Source organism: Vitis vinifera, chromosome 14 (genome assembly GCF_030704535.1).
Source record: "Vitis vinifera cultivar Pinot Noir 40024 chromosome 14, ASM3070453v1".
Lineage (NCBI taxonomy): Eukaryota > Viridiplantae > Streptophyta > Magnoliopsida > Vitales > Vitaceae > Vitis > Vitis vinifera.
Window position 1 is genome coordinate 25,552,864 of NC_081818.1, and position 24,949 is coordinate 25,577,812.

The 24,949-nt window shown below is 37.3% G+C and overlaps 5 protein-coding genes across 6 annotated transcripts; 1 reads left to right on the plus strand and 4 right to left on the minus strand.

Annotated features, from left to right (window-relative positions):
• Positions 1–138: 138 nt before the first annotated feature.
• Positions 139–1,440, minus strand: LOC100243004 (ribonucleoside-diphosphate reductase small chain-like). The gene has a single exon (XM_002269915.5). The coding sequence runs from the start codon at positions 1,248–1,250 to the stop codon at positions 261–263; it is 990 nt and encodes a 329-aa protein (XP_002269951.1). The 5' UTR covers positions 1,251–1,440; the 3' UTR covers positions 139–260.
• Positions 1,441–5,769: 4,329 nt separating this feature from the next.
• LOC100248022 (putative fasciclin-like arabinogalactan protein 20) lies at positions 5,770–6,852 on the plus strand. The gene has a single exon (XM_002273966.1). It carries the CDS (start codon positions 5,770–5,772, stop codon positions 6,850–6,852), a length of 1,083 nt encoding a protein of 360 aa, XP_002274002.1.
• A 313-nt stretch (positions 6,853–7,165) lies between these two features.
• Positions 7,166–12,794, minus strand: LOC104881649 (uncharacterized). Of its 2 annotated transcripts, XM_010662451.3 has the most exons (13): positions 12,408–12,794; positions 11,900–12,041; positions 11,567–11,703; positions 11,253–11,454; positions 10,922–11,160; positions 10,730–10,841; positions 10,502–10,646; positions 10,146–10,291; positions 9,716–9,888; positions 9,143–9,523; positions 9,005–9,060; positions 8,643–8,845; positions 7,166–8,550 (listed from the first exon to the last, which is right to left on the minus strand). In XM_010662451.3, the coding sequence occupies exons 1-13, from the start codon at positions 12,636–12,638 to the stop codon at positions 7,319–7,321; spliced, it is 3,399 nt and encodes a 1,132-aa protein (XP_010660753.1). In that variant the 5' UTR covers positions 12,639–12,794; the 3' UTR covers positions 7,166–7,318. The 2 variants fall into 2 exon arrangements, with proteins under 2 accessions (XP_010660753.1, XP_010660754.1); XM_010662452.2 differs by lacking the exons at positions 11,900–12,041; positions 12,408–12,794 and having other exon boundaries at positions 11,253–11,467; positions 11,567–11,670.
• Positions 12,795–15,074: 2,280 nt separating this feature from the next.
• Positions 15,075–19,468, minus strand: LOC100258286 (uncharacterized). The gene is made up of 9 exons (XM_002273910.4): positions 19,169–19,468; positions 18,801–18,916; positions 17,807–17,860; positions 17,673–17,697; positions 17,314–17,436; positions 16,925–17,091; positions 16,735–16,804; positions 15,837–15,935; positions 15,075–15,343 (listed from the first exon to the last, which is right to left on the minus strand). The coding sequence occupies exons 1-9, from the start codon at positions 19,346–19,348 to the stop codon at positions 15,257–15,259; spliced, it is 921 nt and encodes a 306-aa protein (XP_002273946.1). The 5' UTR covers positions 19,349–19,468; the 3' UTR covers positions 15,075–15,256.
• Positions 19,469–20,447: 979 nt separating this feature from the next.
• On the minus strand, positions 20,448–24,592 carry LOC100248125 (mitochondrial import receptor subunit TOM20). Its single transcript, XM_002269759.5, has 6 exons — positions 24,316–24,592; positions 23,972–24,050; positions 23,704–23,873; positions 23,547–23,594; positions 21,938–22,024; positions 20,448–20,928 (listed from the first exon to the last, which is right to left on the minus strand). The coding sequence occupies exons 1-6, from the start codon at positions 24,409–24,411 to the stop codon at positions 20,803–20,805; spliced, it is 606 nt and encodes a 201-aa protein (XP_002269795.1). The 5' UTR covers positions 24,412–24,592; the 3' UTR covers positions 20,448–20,802.
• Positions 24,593–24,949: the final 357 nt, after the last annotated feature.

Sequence of the window (24,949 nt, forward strand, 5' to 3'; positions counted from 1 at the left end):
TAATTATTTTCCCAACAGAAAAGGCAATTAAAAATACAACATCGCCCATTTCTCTTTTGATTATTTCATGGACAAAATCCAGGTAACTAATAAAAAAAACAATTCAACGACTATACAGCCTCGAGATCCATAGCCATATGAACCGGTTAAATAAGAAGTCACGAAATCTTATACTTCAATATAATTTCTCGAAAGAAATTTGAAAAAACAAACTAAAGTAACCCCCAAGGTTACATAAACAAGTCAACAACAACCCTAGATCAGAAATCTTCATCCATCTTGAAGACGTGGGTATCTCCGTCACCGTTCAAGCTTGACATCACTGAAGCCTTCTGATACTCCCCAACCCTCTTCTCGAAGAAGTTGGTCTTTCCCTGTAAAGAGATTAGCTCCATCCAGTCGAACGGATTCGAAACGTTGTACATCTTCCCGTAACCCAAGGCGCCGAGCAGGCGATCGGCAACGAATTCGATGTATTGGCTCATTAGAGCACTGTTCATCCCCACTAGAGCGCACGGCAACGCGTCGCAGACGAACTCTCTTTCTATATCCACCGAGTCGGCGACGATTGCCTTCACTCTCTCCTCGCTCAGTTTATTCCTAAGTAGGCTGTAGAGCAAGCACGCGAAGTCGCAGTGTAAGCCCTCGTCTCGCGAGATTAACTCATTTGAGAAAGTTAATCCCGGCATGAGACCGCGTTTCTTTAGCCAGAATATCGAGCAGAAGCTTCCGGAGAAGAAGATGCCTTCCACGCAGGCGAATGCGAGCAGGCGTTCGGCAAAGGTTTCGGAGCCGTCGATCCATCGGAGAGCCCACTGGGCTTTCTTCGCTACACAGGGGATGGTATCGATTGCGTGAAAGAGCCTGTTTTTCTCCTTTGGATCCTTGATATACGATTCTAACAACAGACTGTACATCTCGGAGTGGATGTTTTCAATGGCAATCTGAAATCCATAGAAGGCACGAGCCTCGGCGACCTGGACCTCCTTCATGAACCTTCCGGCGAGGTTTTCGAGGACGATTCCGTCAGAAGCGGCGAAGAAGGCAAGGATATGACTGATGAAGTGCTTCTCGTCGCTGGTGAGGTTTTCCCATTGACGCTGGTCCTGAGAGAGGTCGACTTCCTCGGCTGTCCAAAACGACGCCTCGGCCTTCTTGTACATTTCCCAGACTTCAGGGTACTGAATCGGGAACATACAGAACCGATCTGGGTTAGGAGCGAGCAAGGGCTCTTCAGGAATCGAAGGCATTTCTAATTGGAGGACTGGGCAGTTTGAAGAGAAAATTGGTAGTGGGTTGCTGAGAGATTGGCAGGGCTATGTGGATTTTATAAGGAGGAAGAGAGGGTATAACAGGATAGTTTCAAGTTTGAAATCTGAGCGGGTGATTTGAATTATTTTTTCTTTTCTGAGAAGCTTGCGGAAGAATGAACCCAAGGGGTAAGGGCCGTTTCGCACTTTTGTTTGGAGAGAAGGCCTTAAACCGTCCTTCATAATGTGACATGGCGGAATTTCATTGGGTGATAGAGTTTACTGGGCCCCGGTGGCTTAGTCGCCGCTAGCGGACAGTGACCCTTAAGGGCGTGACAGTAGATTTAAATTTTTATGTGATTACCAATAAATTCTTCTTTTGAATTCGCCATTAGACAGTAGATGGTAAAAGAGAAACGTAAATTTAAGATAAATGCCTGGTTTTATTGGAAATTCAGGGAAACCTTAAAAGATTGCCGCGGAAGTTGAGGGGTATTGAATTTTTTTGAAAATTTGTCCAAATGTAACCTATAAATATTTGGGAGGCGAAGCTTGGGAGGGAAGCCAAAGGCATTTGATTTTGGAGGGTTATCTAGAAGTTCAGAATTTGGCGGGAACCAGGTTGGCGTCGTCGTTCTTTTTGCCTTTTTGTTCCTTCGGCCTTAAAAGGTAACACGGTCGCAACGTGCTGTCGTCCTGATCACTCGTCAGGCGCTGCACCAAATGCCATTATGAACAAATCGCAATTAGTCATTTCTATTTTTGGATTAACAATACCGTAATTGTGAGTTGCATTGCGAGTCGTAGTTCTAGAAACCTAACTCGTGAATGCGTTTCTATTTATTAATACTAGAGTTGATTAATATTGGAGTGTTCAAATTTTGAAAATAAAATATTTGAAAATTTAAAAAAAAATGACAAAAAAAATTAATAGAATAATTGACAAATAAACTAATAAATAAATTGAACAATAAAAAATAAATAGAAAAAACCTAGTAAAAATTCACATAACTCTCTTCAATTTTTTAAATCATTGGGTATTAGACGAAAGTCATAGGCTTGAGTTATAGGAGTTCCACATACGAGAAGGTATTATTAGGGTGGAATCGATAGAGGAAGGATTGGTGTTTTTTCAAGAAAAAAAAAATACTTTTACTAAAAAAAAGACAAATATGGTTTGTTTTAACTCATATACGAAGTTCTACTAATAACTAAAACCACAATTATGAATGGTAGTTTAGTTATTAATAAAAGTGCAGTCTTAAGTTTGCAACTTTATTAGTAACTAGGACCGCAATACAAAACTATGGTTATGTTTTTAATTAAAACCTCATGGTTATAATTTTATATTAATATAAATATATATATATATATATATATATATATATATATTTATTAATCTTGTACACTTTATAATAACTCAAAAAATTTACTATCCATCATAAAAATATCAATTATTCATTTATTGATAAATATGATATGATAAAATTATTTAAAATATATATTATAAAATTGGTAAAATAAAACAATTTAATTTAATCTAATAGGTCATATATATATATATATATATTAATATAAAATTATAACCATGAGGTTTTAATTAAAAACATAACCATAGTTTTGTATTGCGGTCCTAGTTACTAATAAAGTTGCAAACTTAAGATTGCACTTTTATTAATAACTAAACTACAATTCATAATTGTGGTTTTAGTTATTAGTAGAACTTCGTTTATGAGTTAAAACAAACCATATTTATCTTTTTTTTTAGCAAAAGTATTTTTTTTTTTCTTGAAAACACCAATCCTTCCTCTATCGATTCCACCCTAATAATACCTTCTCCTATGTGGAACTCCTATAACTCAAGCCTATGACTTTCGTCTAATACCCAATGATTTAAAAACCACACTGAATTGGTTGATTTAATCAATTTAGTCATCAATTGATGCTCTCTTCAATTAAGGTCGAACAAAGTTGGTGGACTAGCAGCAATTAGCTAAGTAATCTTTTATATGAATTTGATCCGTATCAATTTTGTATTGGTTGATTATATAGCCTAGAAACCTTCTGTTAAATTCTAAACACACATGTTTTTAGGCTTAATTTCATTCAATTCTGGAGCAATGTATTAAAAGTAACCTACAAGTCCTCACAATGCGCTTATCTTTTCTTTTCATTAGAATTGCATCCATTTAAGCTTCCATACTTTTCCTTAGCAGTCCCTCAAACATTTTAGAGAACAAGTCATTCATAAGCTACTCTAGCATCCCACATGGCATAACCAAATAATAGTATATTCTCTTATTTGTGATAAAGATAGTCTTTTCAATATGGAGGGGATTCATTTTAATTATATCTTGAATATGCATCTATTAAAGACAACTTTTAAAATCCAGCATTAACAATTGCATCCCATAGTAACATCCACACCTTATTAAGACATGGTCCATAAATACTCTCCACTTCCCATTGTTCTTAGGATGTTATATATTAGATGTCCATAAAACCTAGGAGTTTGATTGACAACTTTCTAGAGTCTTTGGTTGTCGTCTTTGCTTTTCTAGACAAACCAAAGTTTTGAAGAGATGCCACCTAGTTGGCATACTTGTAGGCTTTGGTAAACATTTCCTTGACACTAGATGACTTCTTATGCAATGATCATAACAAATCTAAATTTATCGACAATCATTGTTTAAAGGAAATCTTTGTAACACCATCATAGCCCTCTACTTATACTAGAGTCATATTGAACCACTTGGCATGCTTTTGTATATTTTCACCTTCTATCATACAAATATTAAGGAGAGAATTTGAGTGTCCTTTTAGTTGGGAGGGTAATACATAATTTTAAGAAAGAATATATAAATTCTATAAAGAGATTGTAAAACCAAACAATTGTTGGTCCCTAAAAACTTATTGTAAATGTTTTTCAAAGAAATGCAATATTTTCATGCATTAGGATAGCGAAGATGATGCAGGTGATGGACAAAATGCTTAAATTTGTATAAGTAATGAAATTGGGACAATAACAAATTAAAAAATGGATCAAATAGTTATTTCATACTATCATGTGAATTTGGTTATGAGCATGTCAAATGAACTAGAAGCCAAGATGCTATGAGGGGCTTAGGAATATGTTTGAAACAATTTCACATGCCCATGTGAAATTTTAGCATCAATTCTCTTTAATTCAAATTATAAACTTTCATTTAGAGTATTTGATTATGAGATAATGTTATAAATGGTCTTTAGGATGGTGTCAAATGTCCACTTAACCTTGGTTTGTAAATAGGAGTTTAAAACTCTCATTTAAATCTTTTATTTTAAACATTTTCATCTTTTAATTTTTCTTTTTTTTTAAATATTTGCAAAAAAAATTGTAATAAAATTTTCTTACATTTTTATTTATTTTCCTTCTTTTTCTCATTAGATCGCAAATATAAGTAATTAGATTTCGTTTGTCAGAGAGAAAAAAAAAGATTTAGAGTCAAGGTCCATGGTAAATTAATCACTTGAAGCTAATTGAATAAGTGGATGTTAAATATTGGATTAGTGAAATTGTGTAGTTTAATTATAAGACTTATTGGAAAGTAATTAAAGATGAATTGAGCTTAATTGTGAATAATGAATCAAAGCATTTCAAATTCCTAATAAGAGAATTAATTGGATCTAAATTTAAATCTAAATCAAATATCGACTTAGGTAAAATTTTAAAGTTTGCAACCGAACTTGATAAATAATAGATCTTGATGACCTTTTCACCGTAAAAATTAATTTACAATGAATTTGGAATCCGATAGTTTTTTTAATGATAGATTTTATTCTAATTTTGGTTAATTTCATTTATTCATTTAAATAAAATTTTCTTAATTTTTATTTATAATATTTCATTATCTCACATTTTGATCATCATCGTCTCAATTCACACTATTTTCTCTCTTGATTATCAAACACACTCACTATTTGTATGATACCTATAATCACTATGCTATCATAGATTTTGTTAATGTTCTTTTGATTGGGCAAAAGCTACTTTGTAATTGTAGAATCACGTTACAAATTTTGCTTTGATATCATAAATTCCACGATCAGTGTTTGACTGGATCACCCATGCCACAATATGGATGGTATTTTGGGAACAAAAACCTGGTTGGTAGCTACAATTTTATTTTATTTTCAATAATCAGCCTTTTTTATTCCCTTGGAATAATTTGATCGATCGGCAGGTCATGGGGTCACAGTTCCAAGCCCATAGGAAACACCAAAGCCGGAAAGCCCATCATGATGGAGACCGGAAGACCGCTGATATCCACTGTGGAAAACGGTCGCTCCCATCACAAACTCTATCCATCTGATCTGTGGACTTCCAGTTAAGTCAAAATCACAAAGAACCAATCAGAAGCGGGCTCTAATGTCTGCGACGCAGAAAAGCTTCAACCGCTGAAACGAAATATCACCCAAAACACACTTCATTTTCCCGCATTATTGTGCAACCAAGAAGAAGCCTCGAAACAATTCAGCAATGGCGACCTCTCTCCTCTTCTCCCTCATCCTCCTCTCCCTCTCTATATCATCCTCCTCCGCTCTTTTATTCTCCGAAACCGTCGTCGACGCCGCCGACGTCCTCTCCGACTCCGGCTACCTCTCTATGGCTCTTAATCTCCAAACCGTCTTCCAAACCCTCCTCCTCCAATCCCCCACTGCTACCGTCTTCGCTCCTTCCGATTCGGCTTTCGTTCGATCAGGTCAGCCTCCTCTTTTTCTGTTACAATACCACACGTTGCCACAGAGACTCTCCCTTGAGGACCTCAAAGCTCTGCCCTACGGCACAAGCATACCGACGATGCTGTTGAACCGCTCGTTGATTGTCACTACTTCGGATGTCGATGCTCTGTTGTCGATCAACAATGTTACAGTCAATGAATTGACTGTCTACGATGCAGGATCAGTGGTTATATATGGAGTGGATGAGTTCTTCGATCCTTCTTTCAGGATTTATTCGAATTCTGTTCCTGAACAGTGCCCTGGACGCAATGATTTCTTCGAGCAAGAAACGTCTAGTTTTGAGGATGTCGACTGTTTTGGCGAAGCTTCGGATCTGTTGAGGTCCAGGGGCTATTCGAAAATGGCAGCATTTATGGATATGCAACTGACAGGGTTTGGAGATGGGACGAGTGTGACGATCTTTGCGCCTGTTGATGAATCAATCGAGGAACACGCTAAGAATTTCAGTGATTACTCGGTGATGTTTCGGCAACACGTTGTTCCTGGTTGGCTGCCATGGAAGGTAATGTCTGGGCTCGAAGCTGGAGCAATGTTGCCCACATTTTCAGAAGATTTTAGAATCAAAATCACTAGGTTTGGTGATATCCTTGCGCTCAATGGCGTTCCGATCCTCTTTATGGACATGTTTTGTTGCAATTGGCTTGTCGTCCATGGCCTAGATCAGTTGGTTACCTCGTCAATAAAGCAAGACTTGAAGGAAGGTTCCTTCTTTGCATTCAACGACAATGTTGACGAGAATGCCAAGGAGGGTTCCTTCTTTGCATTCGATGACAATGTTGAAGAGAATGCACCTGACTATGGTGAAAACTCAATACCATGAACGATCACAACTTTTCTATGTATCAGCATCAGGTACTGAAAGCATGGCCTTCATCTTGCAAGCCATGAGTTCTTTTCTGAACATAAAGTTTAGTCAAGCATCAACATACAATCGTAAATGGATAGATTCAGAGCAGTTTTATCATCTGAAAATGGATGTCTAGAACTCGTTGCTCTTTGTGCTTGATAGTGAGACTTGAGAAGCAGATTTTAGTTCCAGGTTGAGGCATTTTTTGTTTAATTTCTTTAATTCTTTTTGGGGATTGTGAATTTGTGTTTTCTGTTTCTCTGTTAGAGGAAGAAAACTTGGTCCATCTGGAAAACTAGCTTCATTAGTCACATGGATAAAGCTGGAATAGCGGACTGAAAAATTAAGATGATTATCAGAAGTTGTAATGCGTGTCTAGGAGAACAAAAAAAATGTATTAGGATAACCCCGAAAGCTACGTGCCCTACAAATTTATACATCAGAGTCTGCCTTTCCAAAAGGAGGGTTGAGATAAAGAAGCTTCTCCTGAGAAACACTGCAGTTTAGGGGCATAGCTTGTACTGCCTTCCTCACCCTTTGGATTTCCTGAGAAACTAGCCCTCGCCAACTCCCTTAGCTTCCTCATCTCACTCTTTGATTCCAATTTAACTCCCTTTGGCTGTTTACCTTCTGCTCTCTGCCCATTGAGGATTGTATCTGCAGCTGTAGAAGCTATTGTTTGATTAGCGTTAAAGGGTGAACCAGGACTGAGAACAGGGACAACTGTTGCAGTCATGCAACTTAATGGCTCAGCTGGGCCCGTTTTAGGTTGGGAAGATAGAGGTATTATTGTCCACCAATGCTTTCTTGGGAGGAAGGGCAGGACAAGACCCTGAGCAGCACATTTCAACCCAAGCTTGAACGAATTCTTTTGAGGCTGTGAGAGTCTCAGAAGGCATTTCATCAGAGCATACCATTCATTGACAAGCTGAGAAGAGAAGGTAAGGAAAAGGAGAGCCAACATCACAAATCCCACAGTCCTTTCCTGATTTGGATTTGAGCCAACCATGCTGAAAGATAAGCCAAAGATGCCTGCCTCACACAAGAGGGAGACACTCTCCGCTATGTGGACTCCCCTTCTGATATATGGTTTAAGAGTAAACAGATACAGGAACTGTGCCAAGGTGATTGACAATGCAATGAGGCTTTGGCTTGATCCATGCGATGAGTAAGCTCCAGATATTATGCCAAGTGTAACTCTCCTTAAAAGATCGAAAATGATATAGGAGGATCTGGCGCATCCCAAGAGCCTCTTTGACATGGGAATTTTGGTTTCTTCATTGCTGTCATCTGAACTCAGAGCTCTCATTCTTCCAATCCCACTTTGCCCGCTTTCAGTCCACTTAGGTAAGCTGCTCAGGTCATTCTGATCCACCAAGACAAGCAGTGGAGGACCCTTCCGACTCTCAAACAGAATCCCAAATCGCTGGAGGAAAGTCGAAGGCAGTCCTTCCCTATAAAACCACTTTCCAGTGGTGGACCTCCCAGCGATAGAGACCCATAGTTTACTACACCATCCTTCTTCCTTTGTGCCTGTATGCCTAACCTCTTTATACTGAGCAAAACTGCCAGAGAAGATTGCAACTATAAGAAAGAGGCACACTGAGAAAATAAGGGCAGCAGGGATTGCTAGTAAAAGAGCCCCAACAATTATTCCCCCTGTTGTACCACCTGCAAATTATAGTAGTTTTGAGTTCACAAAACCTTGAAGTAAATTGATTAAAATCTTTAAAAAAAAAAAAGGCATAAAAATAATTTCTTACCTCTGATGACAAATGCTGAAGATTGAGATATACAAGGCAGCATAAGAATTAGAAGAAAGAGCTCAAACCTGGGTACAGAAAGTATCCCATGAGCTGATGTTCCAGTCCTCCATCTTAGGAAAATTAATATCAGAATATGGATTATAATTAAACTCCCTCCTCCAACACCAAGCCAGAACAAGTTCATCTCCAAGTCTTCCCACCTGTTGAGAGAATAATTTAGACTAGTTCTATCACTAAATTACAGATTATTTAAAGGACATTAGCTCTTGTTTCTTATTGTTCATAGTGTCCAGCAATCAGGGGAGAGATTTCATTTGAACATTCAAACTCTAAACCACAGAAGGGGAAAGTAGAGCCACCCTTTGTAATTCTCCATTCTTTTGACAACATTGTTAGCTGACAATGGTTCTCCTCTCTGCAAGAAACATGATTCAGCCATACTGAAGCCCGTATAATTCATTGAAATAGAGCATTATCCGTATTGAGGAAATACTCACCAGGAAATAAATCAAATATTCGCTGAAATTTAGTGGTGATCCATAAGCTATATTCTCCATGCTTATATTGTGCTCTCTGAACCAACTGGCCTTGGGACCAGTCCTAGCCGGAAATTGCAAGTTGGTTAAGTTAAAGTCAACTGAATGGTAAGCCCTTTCAGGAGAAGGAAGTGCAACAGAGAAGCTACTAAATTCCATTGCAAGCTTCTTTTCAGCCAAGAAAAAATGATTTGGCCAGATTGAAGGGTTTTCCTTTTTCCATGGAAGCTTTTCACGAGGTATAAGCCACCTAAGACCTTTTGTTGTCTCAGAATATTCAATTGGCAGACCAACTGAGAACCAGTCTGAGAGGACAAACACTTGTAGATGCCCCACCATCCCCTGTCATGGAAGATTTTCAGGTACTGAAACTGAACTAGAATGATTGCAAGGGAAAGGATTTCGACCATCCCAAATTTGAATGTCATGCAGAGCAAATGATATCAATTTCAGAGGACATAAAATATGTGGTGCACAGAAAATGTAGAACTTGGTTTCTTGGGTTTTTTGGGATACTTAGCCTGTGAATCTTACATGTAGGTTCATTGATGGATTGGAAACAATAATATTGGTACTCCCAGTGGCAAGAGTGCCTACTGCTCCAAGATTTGCAGAGGAGAGCGAAAGAACAGCAGCTGCCAGTGATGTTGCTAATACTCCGGCAGTCACAAAGGAGTGGAATGCAATTGATATTTCAGGCACCAAGTCTGTATTAGCCAAAGAATTAGAAGCAAGGAACCAAGCAGCTATACAAATTGGTATGTACACTGGCCACTTTCTTAATTCCTTTTTGAAGACAAAATATTGTCAATAAAATTTAGCATGCTATCAACATTTTTCTAAAAGAAAACATTTTCCATTTCCCAACCATAAAAATTTGAAATCCAGCTAGATAAAAATAATTAACATGTTGGCGAGGAGTAATTATAATATCTGAAAAAGGGGAAAGAAATTGTGCCCGCACAATGCTTCACTTCAAGCCTGTTAGAAGCTAAATTTCGATTTCCTGAAATGTCATTTACTTTTCCTGCAGGGATGGTAACTGACACTTCATTGTGTGATAATGACAAAACTGTCAAAGAGTATAGAGCTCTTGAAAGTTCCTTAAACCTACACAAACACAAACAAAAGCCATGACCCACAAATATAATTGTTGATCAACAAGGAAATGACTAAGAGAATAAAAAAAAAAAATCTTCAGATATTTTTCATTAGAATTTCTCCTCGTTTCTCCTACGTTTATATCACAAGCTAATGTGATGTTATTATCAGTAATAGTACAAATTTTTCAGTAGATTAGGAGTTGTTCTATGCACCTGCCTTGTAACTCTCCCACCTTCCACTTTTACTATGGAGGCCTCAAATCCAAAAACTGGTTTTGTGAACTCAACTATCACATTGATGTAGGACTGCTTTGTAACCATTGGTGAGTTTGTACTTAGCCCTACAGCAGGCTCTGTGGAATCTAGGAGACAAAACCATCAATTAGCTCCAACAAGAAAGAAGAAATGGGATATGTTTGAGAGCATAAATTCTGGAAGAACATACCATAGAGAAATGTAACTGGGGCAGCAGCAGAGACAGGAGCGCCTGTCCTGCCAATTATTGAGTTAGCCCGTAGTTCAATTGTGATAATTTCAGTCCTCATAATATTCTTGAGCTACAGTATGAAATGTAGATCTCATAAATATAAAGTTATGTGCATAAATATTGTTAACAAAGTTGAAGCTTGGTGCTTACTTTAAAAACAAATCGGCGATTTCCACCACTTTTATCATGATCAGCTATGAGGTTACCCGAATTCACATGCAATGCCTTTAGGATCTGTTCTGTTGAATTTAGAACAGGTTTGCTGAAGTCCAAGAAAATATTCAAGTCCTCAATTTTGTTGGTTGCAAGAATAGTTCTAGGGACCCCATTGATCTCCAACATGTAGGATGGAGCAGACATCCACAGATCTACCTCCACCGATCTTCTATCTAAGCATCCAATGAAATACAAAGAAGAGGTGTCACAAAAGGTCGGTTTGATATCAACACTCCAAGGAAAAAGTGGCTCCAGTATGTCTCACCTATGTGAATAACTACAACTGAACCATTTGTTCTTGTAAAATGGTTCCCAGCCTGATCTGTACAAAAATTCACGGCCATTTCAATTATCAAGCGGGCATATATACTTCTTGGTGAGAGAATAATATCAAGGCTATATTTGATTTTCGGTTTAATGATACGCAGTGAAGATGCATTTATAGAGGCAGGACCATTGACGATGACCTACAAAAGAGAACTGCACTTTATTGAAGCGATAAAATTCAATTTGTATCATCCTATAACTACCATACAGAACATGATGACAAATAAATTGCTGAGCCAGAGACCAACTTACATCACAATTAGATGAGTTCACACACTTGAAGCCACCCTGTCCTGGACATGCTTCACTGAATATAACATCAATGGGTATTTTTTGTGCATTCATGTAATTCTGATGGCTAAATATCGTTGCAGTTGGAGGTATTGTGTCTGTTAGATATGAAACAAACATGGTTTTAGACTCTAGCAACATGTTTGATAAAATTGTCTCGGTTTTTTTTTTTTTCTTTTTTGCATGATCATGTCTATGTCTTTCAGGCAACATTATACTTCATAACCCAGCTACTCTGAGGCTGACAAAGGTGTTTTGCAGGGATGAATGTGCAAAAGGGACACCAGTGCTTACCGATGAACCATGAATATGCTGATGAATTTCTCTCCCTGTCTGGGGTTGTGATGTTGAGAAGGAACTTATGTTCACGATTTACGGTCAAGTTTTTCAGTGCTATGGTATCAGCAGGGCATGGTCTCAATGTTTGGCCATCAAGCTGTCCAAGTTCAAATTTTCAATGGATCAGTAAGGAAGAATTAAGGTAAGTTTGTAAACCTCAGAGAAGATACTATTTTCGCAACTAATAGCTGATAAAATAGAAATTGGATGTGCGATTGGGATAAATCTAGAACAAATCCAAAATTCTCAGCAGTTTCAATGTGCCCACCTTGCAGAAATCAAAGGAGAAATAAAGAAATTGCAAGCTAAACATTTTCAGTGAGGGTGTAGTAGAAACCCACTAACAGATGCAAGATATAAAGGTGTGCATTTCAGAATGAACTGCACAACAAATAAATATTAACACCACCCACATATTACCATTCTCCCCTCAGGAAGAGAAAAAGATCAAAAGCAAACCCACCTCACAGTAGATAGAACACCCATTATTCCTACATGCATTAGAACCATCTGACCTCTCCACAGAGTAGCGAAAAACAGCAGTGGAGAACCTTGATCTAGCCGGAGGAGCTTGATCAAAGCGAATGACAAGAGTCGACTCTGCTGGTTTTAATGTACCTACAACCATCACTGCAATACAAAGATGGAGTTGAAGAAGAAGGCGGAGTAGACCCATTGTGGAATTGCTAGGCATTTCCCTCGCATTAAAGCAAGATGAAGAGAGAAAGAAGGGAGAAAAGACAGGAGAGAGGGTTGTTGGGAAGCATTAAGCAGAAGTTTGAGAGTGATATTATATAGCCATTGTGGTGTATTCATGGCTGTTACTAGAAAAACCAGAGAAAAGAGTAAGGGCAACCACCACTACCTCATTGGTGTCAGCCTCATAACTGCTTGTTCAAAGTAGTTCACATTCCTCATTAACTGCCCTTCCTTCAGCTGAAGCTTGAATGCAGTTTGGGTATTTATTATAGAGGCCTGTTGTTTCGCACTCCTTTTCTTCTTTTTTTCTATGAGTTGGCACCCATTTGCTGTCCTTTTTGTTCAACGGCCTTCACATTCGGCTCAAATTTCCCAGTCCATTACATCCATGATATAGTAGACACTTTTCCTTCCAAGAGAGTAAGATGAAAGAAAGTTAAAAAAAGTCTTATATTTGGTTTTACTATAAAAAAATAAATAAAATTAAAATATGTTTAAATTATTTAATATTTATATACAAGTGAATTAAAATAATTGTAAAATAATATATTAGATTTAAATTTAAATTTTTATTTTTTTTCTAGCATTTTCTCTTCAATTTTTCAAAACCAAATATTGTCTGAAAATTTTGAGAGAAAATTTAAAAAAAAAAAAGTAAAAGGAAATTAAAAAAAAAAATTTAACTTAATAAATTATTTTTATATATTATTTCAAAATAAGCAAATTTATGACTGATTTTATTTTATATTTTTCATTATACCTCCAAAAAGAAAATCATTTTCTTAATTTTTTTTTTTCTCTCATCTTTTTTTAATTACTTTTCAAGAATCTCACATTACCTAAACAGTATGTAATAATTAGGAGTAACCAAAATTTGAGGGTGAGAGTATTTTCTCAAAAGCTACTTTCATCATATTTGAAGAAATACTTTTTTGAGTGCCGTTTTTTAAAAAATTTCCTGAAAGCATTATTGTAATTGGTAAAAATCCTCACACGTGATGTGTTAATGCTACCAGCACCAGAGCGGAGGAAGAAGCGAAATGAAAATTGAAAAACAATTGGTTGGAGTTCTTGAAATTGGATGTACTAGGTCCATGTGTACGTGTACAGCAGAGAGAAAGGAAATGATGGTTGATTTAATAAAAAATTTATGGCAGAGTCAGAGAGGGCAGTGAAGGAGGAAGAAGAGTAAAAGGGTAGATAGTTGAGTTTCACAAGACATCAGCCCTGGTGCCGTTGCACCTCCGCCACGACCCTGCAACTGTGTGGTCCACAGATGCTATTTGTAACGGAACCCGCACCCCCTAACCTAAAAAAAGTTGTCATTGAATTAACTGCTCACCAAACGCATAGAGCAGAGAATGAGGAGGAGAGGCTGGTTGAATTCAAGGAGCAATGAATGTGGTTCATCGTTCATGTGCAATCGGGTTGGTCAATGCTCGAATACAATAAGGAACGTTAGACCGCCTGCACTCGGCTGCTTACCTCAAAAGTTGATACTTTGAAACCATGCTTAAAAAAAGATGGATGGGTGTGTTATTAATTCACCTTGCAAACCCAGATCTCCGGTTTTAATGCAGATGTTGGAAGGTGGGTGGGAAAAGAAAACAAAAAGATAAAAGATATTATTATCCCTCTAGTGCTTCTATTAGTCGCTGAAGCAAAATTCATTGCCGGCGGCACTATGTCAAAGTTGTTTTCCCTTCAAACCTATGGCGTCTTCCATGTATGAGTAGAGATTTACAATTGTATGTATGTTTTTGTGTCTTTCTAATAGCATATTGACTATTACGGTGTTACTTTATGTTTATTTTAGGTGGAAATTTTGAATCAGCATGGTATGCCCTTCCCTTTTGGAAATTACAATATTCTGCTTCTTCCCTGCTTTACCTAATGCTGCTATAAATTTAAATTCCATACAGAATCTAATAACCATTGTGTATACGTAACCAAAGTTGGATTAGTATCATTTCTATTAGACATCCAATTTACATCATTAAACCCCCGTCGAGCTCAATTTTCTCATCACTGATGAAGGATTTTAAGTATTTCAGATCATTTTATTAACGTAGGTTAAAAAAGAGCGATTCACATATAACACAAACTTGTAATCTTATTTATGAAACATGTCTCTAAAAGTTAGTGATACATCAAAATAGGTTCATTCTCATGCCATTTTGTGATTGTGAGAGAATGGTTTTTCATGGCCAATTTTATTCAGTATGGGATTCAATCATTAAATCAGAAAAGAGACACATCCACCATTGGAATTCTCATTAGAATTCTAATGAGAATTCAGTATGTGCTCCATAAATATGTTATGGAGCACATATCCACACAATTTGTAAACTTGAGAAGAACTGCACCATTAGAATTCTTACTATGGAGCTTCGCCTATAAGTTGCATACCATCACAAACCAGAACGGTATATGCAAAAAAATAATAATTTCCATTGCACCATTTCTCAAGTAAGCATTTACATAACATACACCTATCTCTTTCTATTTCAGTACTGCTCAAAACAAAAACAAGAAAAGTGAAAGCAATCCAAACCAATTATACAATTCAAAAATAACCAATCACTTATCTGTACAGGGTTGCCCTAGACGTACTTAGGTTGCATAAGGGATTAACCCATTCTCTCCATTGATAGCAAAATCTGTATCTGATTCTGATACCATCCAGGGTTGTTTAGGTCCCTGCCATGATAAACAGCAAAAGGTACAAGTCAGATTCAACAAGAACAGGACTTGAATAAGCGATTCCCCTCAGAACATGATGCATCCCATCCATGCATCCCCGGATGCTGGTAAAATATTTTCTCCATAACATGTAAATGTTTAGAAAATGAACCAGACTAAAAGGTGCAGTGCCAGAGGTGCATCCTAAATTGGAGGAAACCAATTTACTTCATTTTATTCTTTTTTACACTTTCTTTTTTGTCTTTACATTGCATCAATTATTTTATCCATCTTGATGGTCACAAAGTATTCATTTTCCTTTACTCATCTCTCATATTTTTTTGATCATGCATGATGTGTCATGACATCCTAATTTACTATTTTTCTGTATGGGTTAGAAAAGAAAGTCATTTTAATTCCTCGTGTCATGTCATGGCTTTGTGCATCATAATATTTATTAACATGTTACATGTATTGCTTTTATGGACAATGTACATGCAACAAAATCTACCTTCCCTTGCCGTATGATTTTCGGAGTTCTCCCAGTCATATCTACTACAGTGGATGGGTCAGCCACTCTGACACCCCCATCAACAACAAAATCAAGACCCTGATAAATCAAACAGAGCAATCAGGAGAGCTAGAATATGAAAAGAGGATGATTCACAAAATAGGATAGGAAAACTCTGATTGGAAGGCATGTATTTACTAAAAGCTTTTGAAGCTAAACAACCCAAGAATAGTCATATTCCACCTCAATAAGAATTCAGACCTCTTAAGTGCATATAGGTGTCTTTCTTTGTGAAGCAGACAACAAAAGGGGAAGGGAGTGTAGTTTGAATATCACATGAAACAGGCTAATTCAAATTTGCTTTGTCTTGTGAAGCTACCAACCCCATATTTTCAATGAAGCCATCAAATTGTCAAGAAGAAAAACTGAGGTTGTTAACAAAGATGGAATTAAAAATAAAAAAAATAGTAACTACTATAATTTCTTCAAATCCTAAAAAATTGTTAAGCATAACATAAGGTAGAAGATTATGAAATAAATAAATGTCACTATTCATTAACAAAGATGGAATTAAAAAAAAAAAATGGAACTACTGAAATTTCTTCAAATCCTAAAAAATTGTTGAGCATAACATATGGTAGAAGATCATGAAATAAATAAATCTCATTAATGTTATTTCTTCAAATCCTAAAAATACGTTAAGCATAACATACAGTAGAGGATGATAGAATAAGTAAATAAATAAAAGAAGTTTATTCCAAATGACAGATAGAGTGTACAATATGTTAGAACACCCAAATTGAACTATTTTCTGTTAGCTAGAAACTGGAGGTGAAATTCACAATCGATAATGTTGTTAAAATAATCTAAAGCAGTCATCATAAAAAATGACTCATACCTCTGGTCCATATACATCAGCTATTGTAATCGGATCCAACATCCATTCATTTTCCTTTGGCGACTTGACACTAAGACAGGCATTAGGAAAATGATCAATCATAAAAATATGATTGAGATTCTTGAAAATAAATAAATTATGTGTGTGTGTGTGTGTGTGTGTGAGAGAGAGAGAGAGAGAGAGAAAGAACCTTGTGGCTATTAACGGTGCATCCATCATCTGTAAAATTGCTTTGCAGATGGCATCGTCAGGCATGCGGACACCTACATTTTTCCTTGATGCGTATTTTGCAGTTGTAGTCCCATACCTTGTACACTGTTTGGGTAATTCTTTGCTTGCGGTTAAGATGAAAGTATACTGTTACAAAGTATAGTTCTGTCATGTTTCCAAATTCCTCAATGTAGTCTGAGGAACCTACCATACCCAAACACATCCAGTACATAAAATTTCCACTGGCAACATAGTATGATACAAATACCATGGCGAGATTATGCAGCTCTTAGACTGTTTTAGGATGAGATTAATGGGTATTTTAGATTTCCTCCTATGGCATAAGATAAGATCAATTATTATTCTTACAGGTCCGGGTAAGCAATGCTTGACAGCTCGAAAAATGTTTGTTTGACCTTGGCCAATACCACAAGGGAACCCCGTTGTATATGTATCTATGTCCCTTAAGGAGCGGCATAAAATACTGAGGGGCTGCATAAGTGATACTGAAACATCAGAAAACATAAATGGAAAGAGTTGTAGCCTGAAACATTTTAAATGCAGAATACTCAATAAATGAATAATGACTTTGTGCATGTTGTGAGGATGCACCATCTAGCCAAAAGGCAATAAGTATCTAAGAACAATCCAATGCTGACTTAATTCCATAGAGGACAATATCCTTAAGCATATGCTAGTGGTGGATAGGGAAGAACAAATTTCCTTGCCTTTGAAGCTTCTATATCTTTTATTCTGCAAATGCAAAGACATGAGACTGCTGTCAGTAATCACCAAAGGAGAGAAAAATGGCATACATGAGTTCAGATAGTAGAGGCTGATACAAGAAAGCAAGACCATCTACCTTCGAAGGCGTTCAATGGCTGAGTGGCTTCTTAGGTGACAAACTATTGCATAACTGTTACAAAGGAAGCATTTGGATTCAGTAGAACAGAAAATGTATCACATTGGATCGTAATAAAACATATTAAGTTAAATGCATAAATAATCATCATGAGAACAACTCCTCATGTTCAATTCACAACAAAAATAAGTTGTGAGGAGTGACGAATGAAAATCCCTTTTGCGCATTCTGTTCTGTTGTTGAGAAAACATAGGAAGAGAATGAAATAAAACCATCAAGTCATATTTTTTCTATACGACCCCACTCATTGAACAAGGGTGAAACCCAACCCATTCACTTCTTGTAGACTTAAAAATCACAATTCAAGCTCCCTTTGCCTCTTGGAAGCAAGAGAATAATAAGCTGCCATACAGAACCAAAACCTCAACTTAGCTGAGCTTTTTTCAATTATTAGTTGTAATATTGCTATAGACATGATTCAAGTATACTTGCTGTGCAGATGGATTGTGACCCATTTGATACCTTTTGTCCTGTGTCCAATATCTATAAAAAAAACATGATTTAAGCTTTGTTGTGTTCTTCATTTTTGGAACGGAGAGAAAAAAGAGAACATATGGTTCAATTTTTTTTGCATTATTTCCTTTCCCTCCAATTTCTAATCAATCAAAAATAAGATTAGTCTTATAAATCATTTCCTAGAAGAGGAATATCTAAGATTGCTTACAGGGAAAAAGAAAACAAAAAGGGAAAAATCTCCTCAAATGTATCCTCCCAAGATGTTCATAACTGGCATGCAAACTCATGATCACATCCAATTGACAAGTACCATAGCAGGTGATGCGCATAACATGGTCTACATCAAGGACCAGCACAGAATTGTGACAAAAAGAATGATATATGAAATATTATAGTCTCCCAACCATTCCAAAGGTAAAGCTCTCCTTTTAGACTGACACTTAAAAATTGAAAAATAATTAAAAGGGGAAAAACATACACAGTGTCCGTAGGAATGACTCCCACAGCTCCCTCTTTCAGAAGGTCCGCAACTGGTTCCAACTTCCAACTGTCCGTGCCTGATGGATCCGCTTCCACATAGAGCAATCCATCCTCCTGATCACATTTCCACATGCTATTTCATCTATTCTGAATTCTACATGCAATTTCATAATGATCGTCCGAGGGATTAAGAATTACAAATTCCCACAAACTTGAACACTAGAGATGAATTGAACAAGAAACTGCTAAAATTAAGCGTAATTACTATAAACTGAAATCAAACAAATACAGAAAATGAAACTTGTTGAATATTTCAGCATGAGGAGAAGGAGGATGAGTGATTGAATAAAAAGAATGGAATGAGACCTTGGAAAAGCGAGGAGCGGAGTATTTGAGGCGTTTAGGGCTTCTCTTGGCTGCCAAAGCTACGAAGCGGAACCGTGGAAATTCCACTTTATCCAATGGAGTGAGACGATGCACATCCTGAGAACGATGGAAGGCGCCAACGCCATGACTCCAGGGCTGGGTTTTCACTTCTAACAGCATTCTTCGCTCCGTCACACTGAAAGGCCAGAGAGAGGAGGCAGCTAAAAAACGAGGAGTTAACGAAACGACGCCGTTTCGGGCAATAAGATGGTGCCTGGTTTGATGCACATTTTCACTACGGTCATTTCAAAACGACTTACCATTTATATTTATTAGGTCTCTCCAGTAAATTGAAAAAAATATATGAATAACTTGTTTATTATGTTTGGATTAATTTTACCATTTTACTCACCTTCTTATAATCCCATTGATAAATAAAAATAACAGTTAATGTTTCATTTTTCTATTAAATAAAAATAAAAATACGAAACCTCAAGAAAGGAAACGTATATGCATAGCTAACTACAGAAGACCAAACCTGTTACGTATTAGATAAGGCGCCCATATCTATCAAGCAATCCGCGATATTTTACTTGTCTATATTCGTATACTTATTATTAAAGCCAAGTTTATAGCTTCCCTCTACTCCAAGGCTAGGGGCTTTTGTGAAGCAGTTTAACAGCATATGAACATAATATGGGATCGCAAAATTTTCATCCTTACGCCTGAACGTAAGTAGCAGATGCTCACTGAAAGGAAGATGTTCGAGAAGGGTTTGGCATTCGATCCTTCTTTTTCGACCTGCATCCCCTGACGGCTAATTCAGGATTTTTGTTCGAGCTATAATCCCCATTTCATTCCTTCCAGTGACCATATGCGAGGGAAGTGTAATTGGCATATACAACTTGGGTATTAAACCAACCAAGCACCCCAAAAACCAAAGAGCAACATGTCCCGCAGCTCCCACCGAACAGACCCGCCAGCTACCAAAAGAACTATAAACTTAAAGCGCACAAATAGCCTGAATGGATGAAAAAGGCTAGCCACGCATTGGTACAACCGAGTCAACAAGCAAACCAATTGAAGCAGTTGGAAGCAACACACCCGTGCAACGATGGATGGATTTAAGTCAACAAGCAGTACAATCAGTGATGGAGGCAACGCTCCAATTGAAACTGCACAAAATCACAATAGATTATCTGGATTTCATTTTTTTATTTTTCCTTTTTCTTCCATCCGGTCAAGAGTGTAACTATCAATTAGATAAACAATGGGCTCATATCACAAGCACAACTTCTAATTTTGTAGTTCATTGGTTTACCAGGCAGTGAATCTCAGCCTTAACTACATCCTCTAAAATGTGGTAATGAAAAAGAAACAAGGCTGTACCACAACAATGACACATGGCAAACATAAAATTTGAAAAACCTAAAGCTTCTCAGCCAATATTCACTAAGATTAAAAATTAATATTTCATATGGATGACAGCTACTTATTAATCAGTTTACATTTGGAAAACACGACTTCATTAAAAAATTAACTTGTACATGGAATAACCCATGTAGTTCTCAATCTTCTCGAACCTCTGATGGTTGTTTCATCTCCAAAGTACCTGATATACAAACCAACACTGCTTATCTTGGAGGAGGTGGTGGCACATGGGATTTAGCAAAGCCTACCCATGCAACAATGCCAACAGCAAGGATTATCCATCCAAATATGTCATACTTGAGATCGCTACTCTTCTTTTTCTTCGAAGTCTGAAAGAGATGAATCAAAAATCCAACTTAAGATATACTTATCAGCTGATAAAAAATAAATATAAGCAATTCAAGAGTGAGACCGTGCTGTCAAGCATAAAGCGTGAGCACAGAGTTTGTGTAAAGTACAATTTTCACAAAAGAAACAAAGTCATCTTTGACGCTATGTGAATTAAAAACCTCTCTCATAAAAATATTCACTAGTCTAGGACCCAAAACCAGTATTATCCATTCCTTACCCAACTTCATTGCTAGCTGAATACCAGTTGCTAACAGAACACACATTTCATTGCAGAAATTGATGAAAGATGTTTCCCCAATGAAATATTACATCCAAGGTTCCTGAGGGATACAATTAACAGAGATATCCCTTTGTTTGTGGAAGCTCATGTAAGGTTGGTCATTGGTCTAAACTTTCACCAAATCCTAGTGCACAAATCCAACTGTTTGTATCGAGTTTACATAAAGTGCCTTTGGAAGGGCAATCCAACAAGGATCTTCATCAACTGGAACATTTGCCCCTTCCATTCCTGATTCTAACGATGTTGCTGTGTCCTTCCCCATATCTATATCCGTGTTTTTGCATTGGTAGATGCAAATGTAGGTATGCAGCATGACTTACAAGAGGTAAATGATTATTAATCTATCGATAGAACCATGATTCGAGTATATGTATGTGAGCAGGAAGGCTGCAAATGCAAAAGAAAAGGCTGTAATTGAACCATGCTCATATGCAACCCTTGAACTACTAATAGTGTCTATATAATCCATGAACAAACATGTCAAGCCTGTGGGTCAACCAAATCATTGGGCCAAGAGTGTAATGTAAACCCTTATTCATTCTCTTTACTTCCCAATCAGCAGTAGTCCAAACTCCTCCATCTATTCTAAAGAGTATGATACTTAATTGAGTAGTGCAGAAAGAAATAAGATAGCAATATATTTATATAACAGCATCATTCCAATGATAACCACAAACTAACAGGAAAAGGGAGTCTTAGAAGATCACCTTTGTACCAGTAGAAGTAGAGGACCCTGCACCCATCGCCTGTTGACTAAAACCTTGTTTATGGATCTCCATGTGTAGTTCAGGAGCCTAAGGACACAGTACATATTAATTTTAGAAAAAGATTCAAACATCATATCAATCGGGTATAGAGAAGAGTAGTCCAAGAACAAATTTTTGATAAAATGATGAGGTAAAAGAAAACCTCTCTCAGCAAATAATTCTTTGAAAATGCCTATACAGTTCTATCATCACAACAATGACTCATCAGTTACAGCTCATGCATTATCACCAACAGAAATACTCTTTATCATTTCCACAGTTTTAGAAGACATGAAATTAATTTAGAAAGGTGGAACACCCACCTAAGCTTTATCAAATTCTTAACAAGCCCAGCACTTGGGCGTTAGGATCCCTAGACTGCTTGACACTTGAAAGTTGGGTGCCAACAATAGCAAGTTAGGTGCCCATCATGTGCTTCAAGTCGGCTCCTAAGATTACTTTTTCCCTCAAATCATCAATAGCAATACTCTTATCAACAGAAATACTAGAAGACATGAAATTAATTTAGAAAGGTGGAACACCCACCTAAGCCTTATCAAATTCTTTACTAGTCCAACACTTGCCCGTTAGAATCCCTAGACTGCTTGACACTTGAACGTTGGGTGCCAACAATGGAAAGTTAGGTGTCCATCATGTGCTTCAAGTGGGCTCCTAAGATTACTTTTTCTCTCAAAAGCATTGTCACTTGGGTTGTTAGATTGATGATTATAACATAAGCAACAAGTATGTATGACTTGATATCATGAAATAACTAAAGGTTGTAAAAAAATTCAGCAGCCAACAGCTTGAGCTCCCATAAGCATGAATGTTTTATATCATTTTCCTTTAAGATAATAGAAAGCTAAGCATAAGATTCTAGCTATCAAATTGCTCCTTTGAGTTTACAAAGGAGGTGACAACCATAAAACATATATAAACTTGTACAAACAAGCAGTTGGTAGTCTTATTCTCTTACTTGGCTAATTAATATCTATCCAGCTCCTGACCAAAGCAAACCATTCCACTCTTTGATCAAATGAGAATCTAATCTTGCATGCGAAACTAACGACAATCTAACTTCTAAATACAATTCATACACAGATAGCCCAAAGCAAACATGTTTTTAATATCTAGATAGCGGCATAATTTGGGTATCATATCAAATTTTCCATGCTACGCGATATGATTTATGCAGCTACCACATCACAAACTCTTTGTGTGGTAAAGCTCCTAATACATAACCATGTAATCTGATCTTTGTGAAAACCTGGTTTGACAATAAAGGAGAATCTCATGAACACAAGGGGACACCGCAGGGGGGACCTAACTGTGAAAAGACTACCAAAATTAAAACCACAGATCATGTAACAGCTGGTCGTGAGAAAAGAACCAAGGCTTCACCTAAATAAGGTAAGAAACTCCAAGCAGAACCAAGTTGGATTGCACTAATAGAAACCATGCTACAGAGGTTTAATTTCTAATGAGAAAGACCAAGAAAAAGGAGCCAATTCACATCACTCAGACAGCATAAAGCAAAATTATATTTCCACGGGGTCATAAGGATGAATACCTTAGCTGCCACTTCTAAAGACTTGCGATAAAGATCATTCCCTGGATCCTACAGGTAAGAGAACCACTTTTATCAGAATTCTGCAAGAATAAAACAGAGATATCTACTGTATTCATAATTTCATATTACTACATTGTGGTTTTGGCAGAGAAGTTACCTCATCAACAGCTTGCTGAAAGTATTGAGATGCCTTGTCAAAATAATCCCTGGCCTCATCCTGATCAGGAGTCAGAAACGCATGAGAAGTGTGAGCATTTCCCAGGCACCAAAGGGTGTCGTGTTTATTGGGATTCAGCATCAACGCCTCCTCCAGCTTCGAGATCGCGTCTGCATAATCAAACTACTGAGCCATCGAAACTAGGGTTCTTACGATTTTCACCCCTCTTTTGCCCCAAAACTTCATTATTAGGAAGAGGGATCCATACCTTGAATCATCTTCTTTGAATCGGGCACGCTCTGGAACTGAGATAACTCAAGCAGCGCTCCTCCCCACCTCGTCAAGTTCTGACAAAGAAAAAAAGAAAAACAATAAATTGAAACTTTCGTTATCGAACAAATCCAATGTTTGGTTTCCGAGAAATCGTGCGGAAAAATAAAATAAACTCGGAATCTCAAAGCAGGCATTCCAATCCCAGCCTATGACACTATCAGATTTCGATTTTCCATTTATTTTCCTAGGACTTCTCATGAACCAAACAGAGCGATAGGCATGAGAATAAACAATCTCGGATAAAAACAAGAGATTCAAGGATAAGGAGATGATACGAACATCGGCATCCTGAGGGTTCTTGGCGTAGGTTGCTTCAGCTGTCTTGCGAGCGTGCTCGAAGAAGAGGAGCCGATCGAAGTCGCTCTGCATATCCATGGCTACCGATACTAAGCTTCCGTACGAAAAATATCTATAGCTATGTAATGTATATTTCCTCTTGGATTCTAGGGTTCGAAGAGGTGAGGCGGGCCTTTGAATAGAGTGAACGGCGAAGACGGCCCAGTAGGGCTGTTTACAAATGGGAGAAAAGGTCGTTTAACAGGCCCATTCGCGTTTAAGCGCGTGCTAGTAAACGACTCCCTGTTCTTCTTTGTGGAGTTTGAGCCACGCGCTCTGTGGAAATTGAGAGGGTATTTCAGTTTTCTAGCATGCGTGTCTTCGAATTAAGGTAGCCCAAGGCACACGCGGACGCCTAAGTTTATGACACCTGGGAATCTACTAGACATTTAGTCTCGTTCTCTCTGACGTGTCCCTGTATTAGTATTGTCGAGTTATCTTAAACAAGCTCCACATAAGTATTTAATCGTTTTGTGGTGTAATTTTTTTATTGTGTCTATAACTAGCTTAAAATAAAATTGCCGTACGATACTTAGGACGTGACAGTGGTTTTATAAACGAAAATCCCCTTATTAAA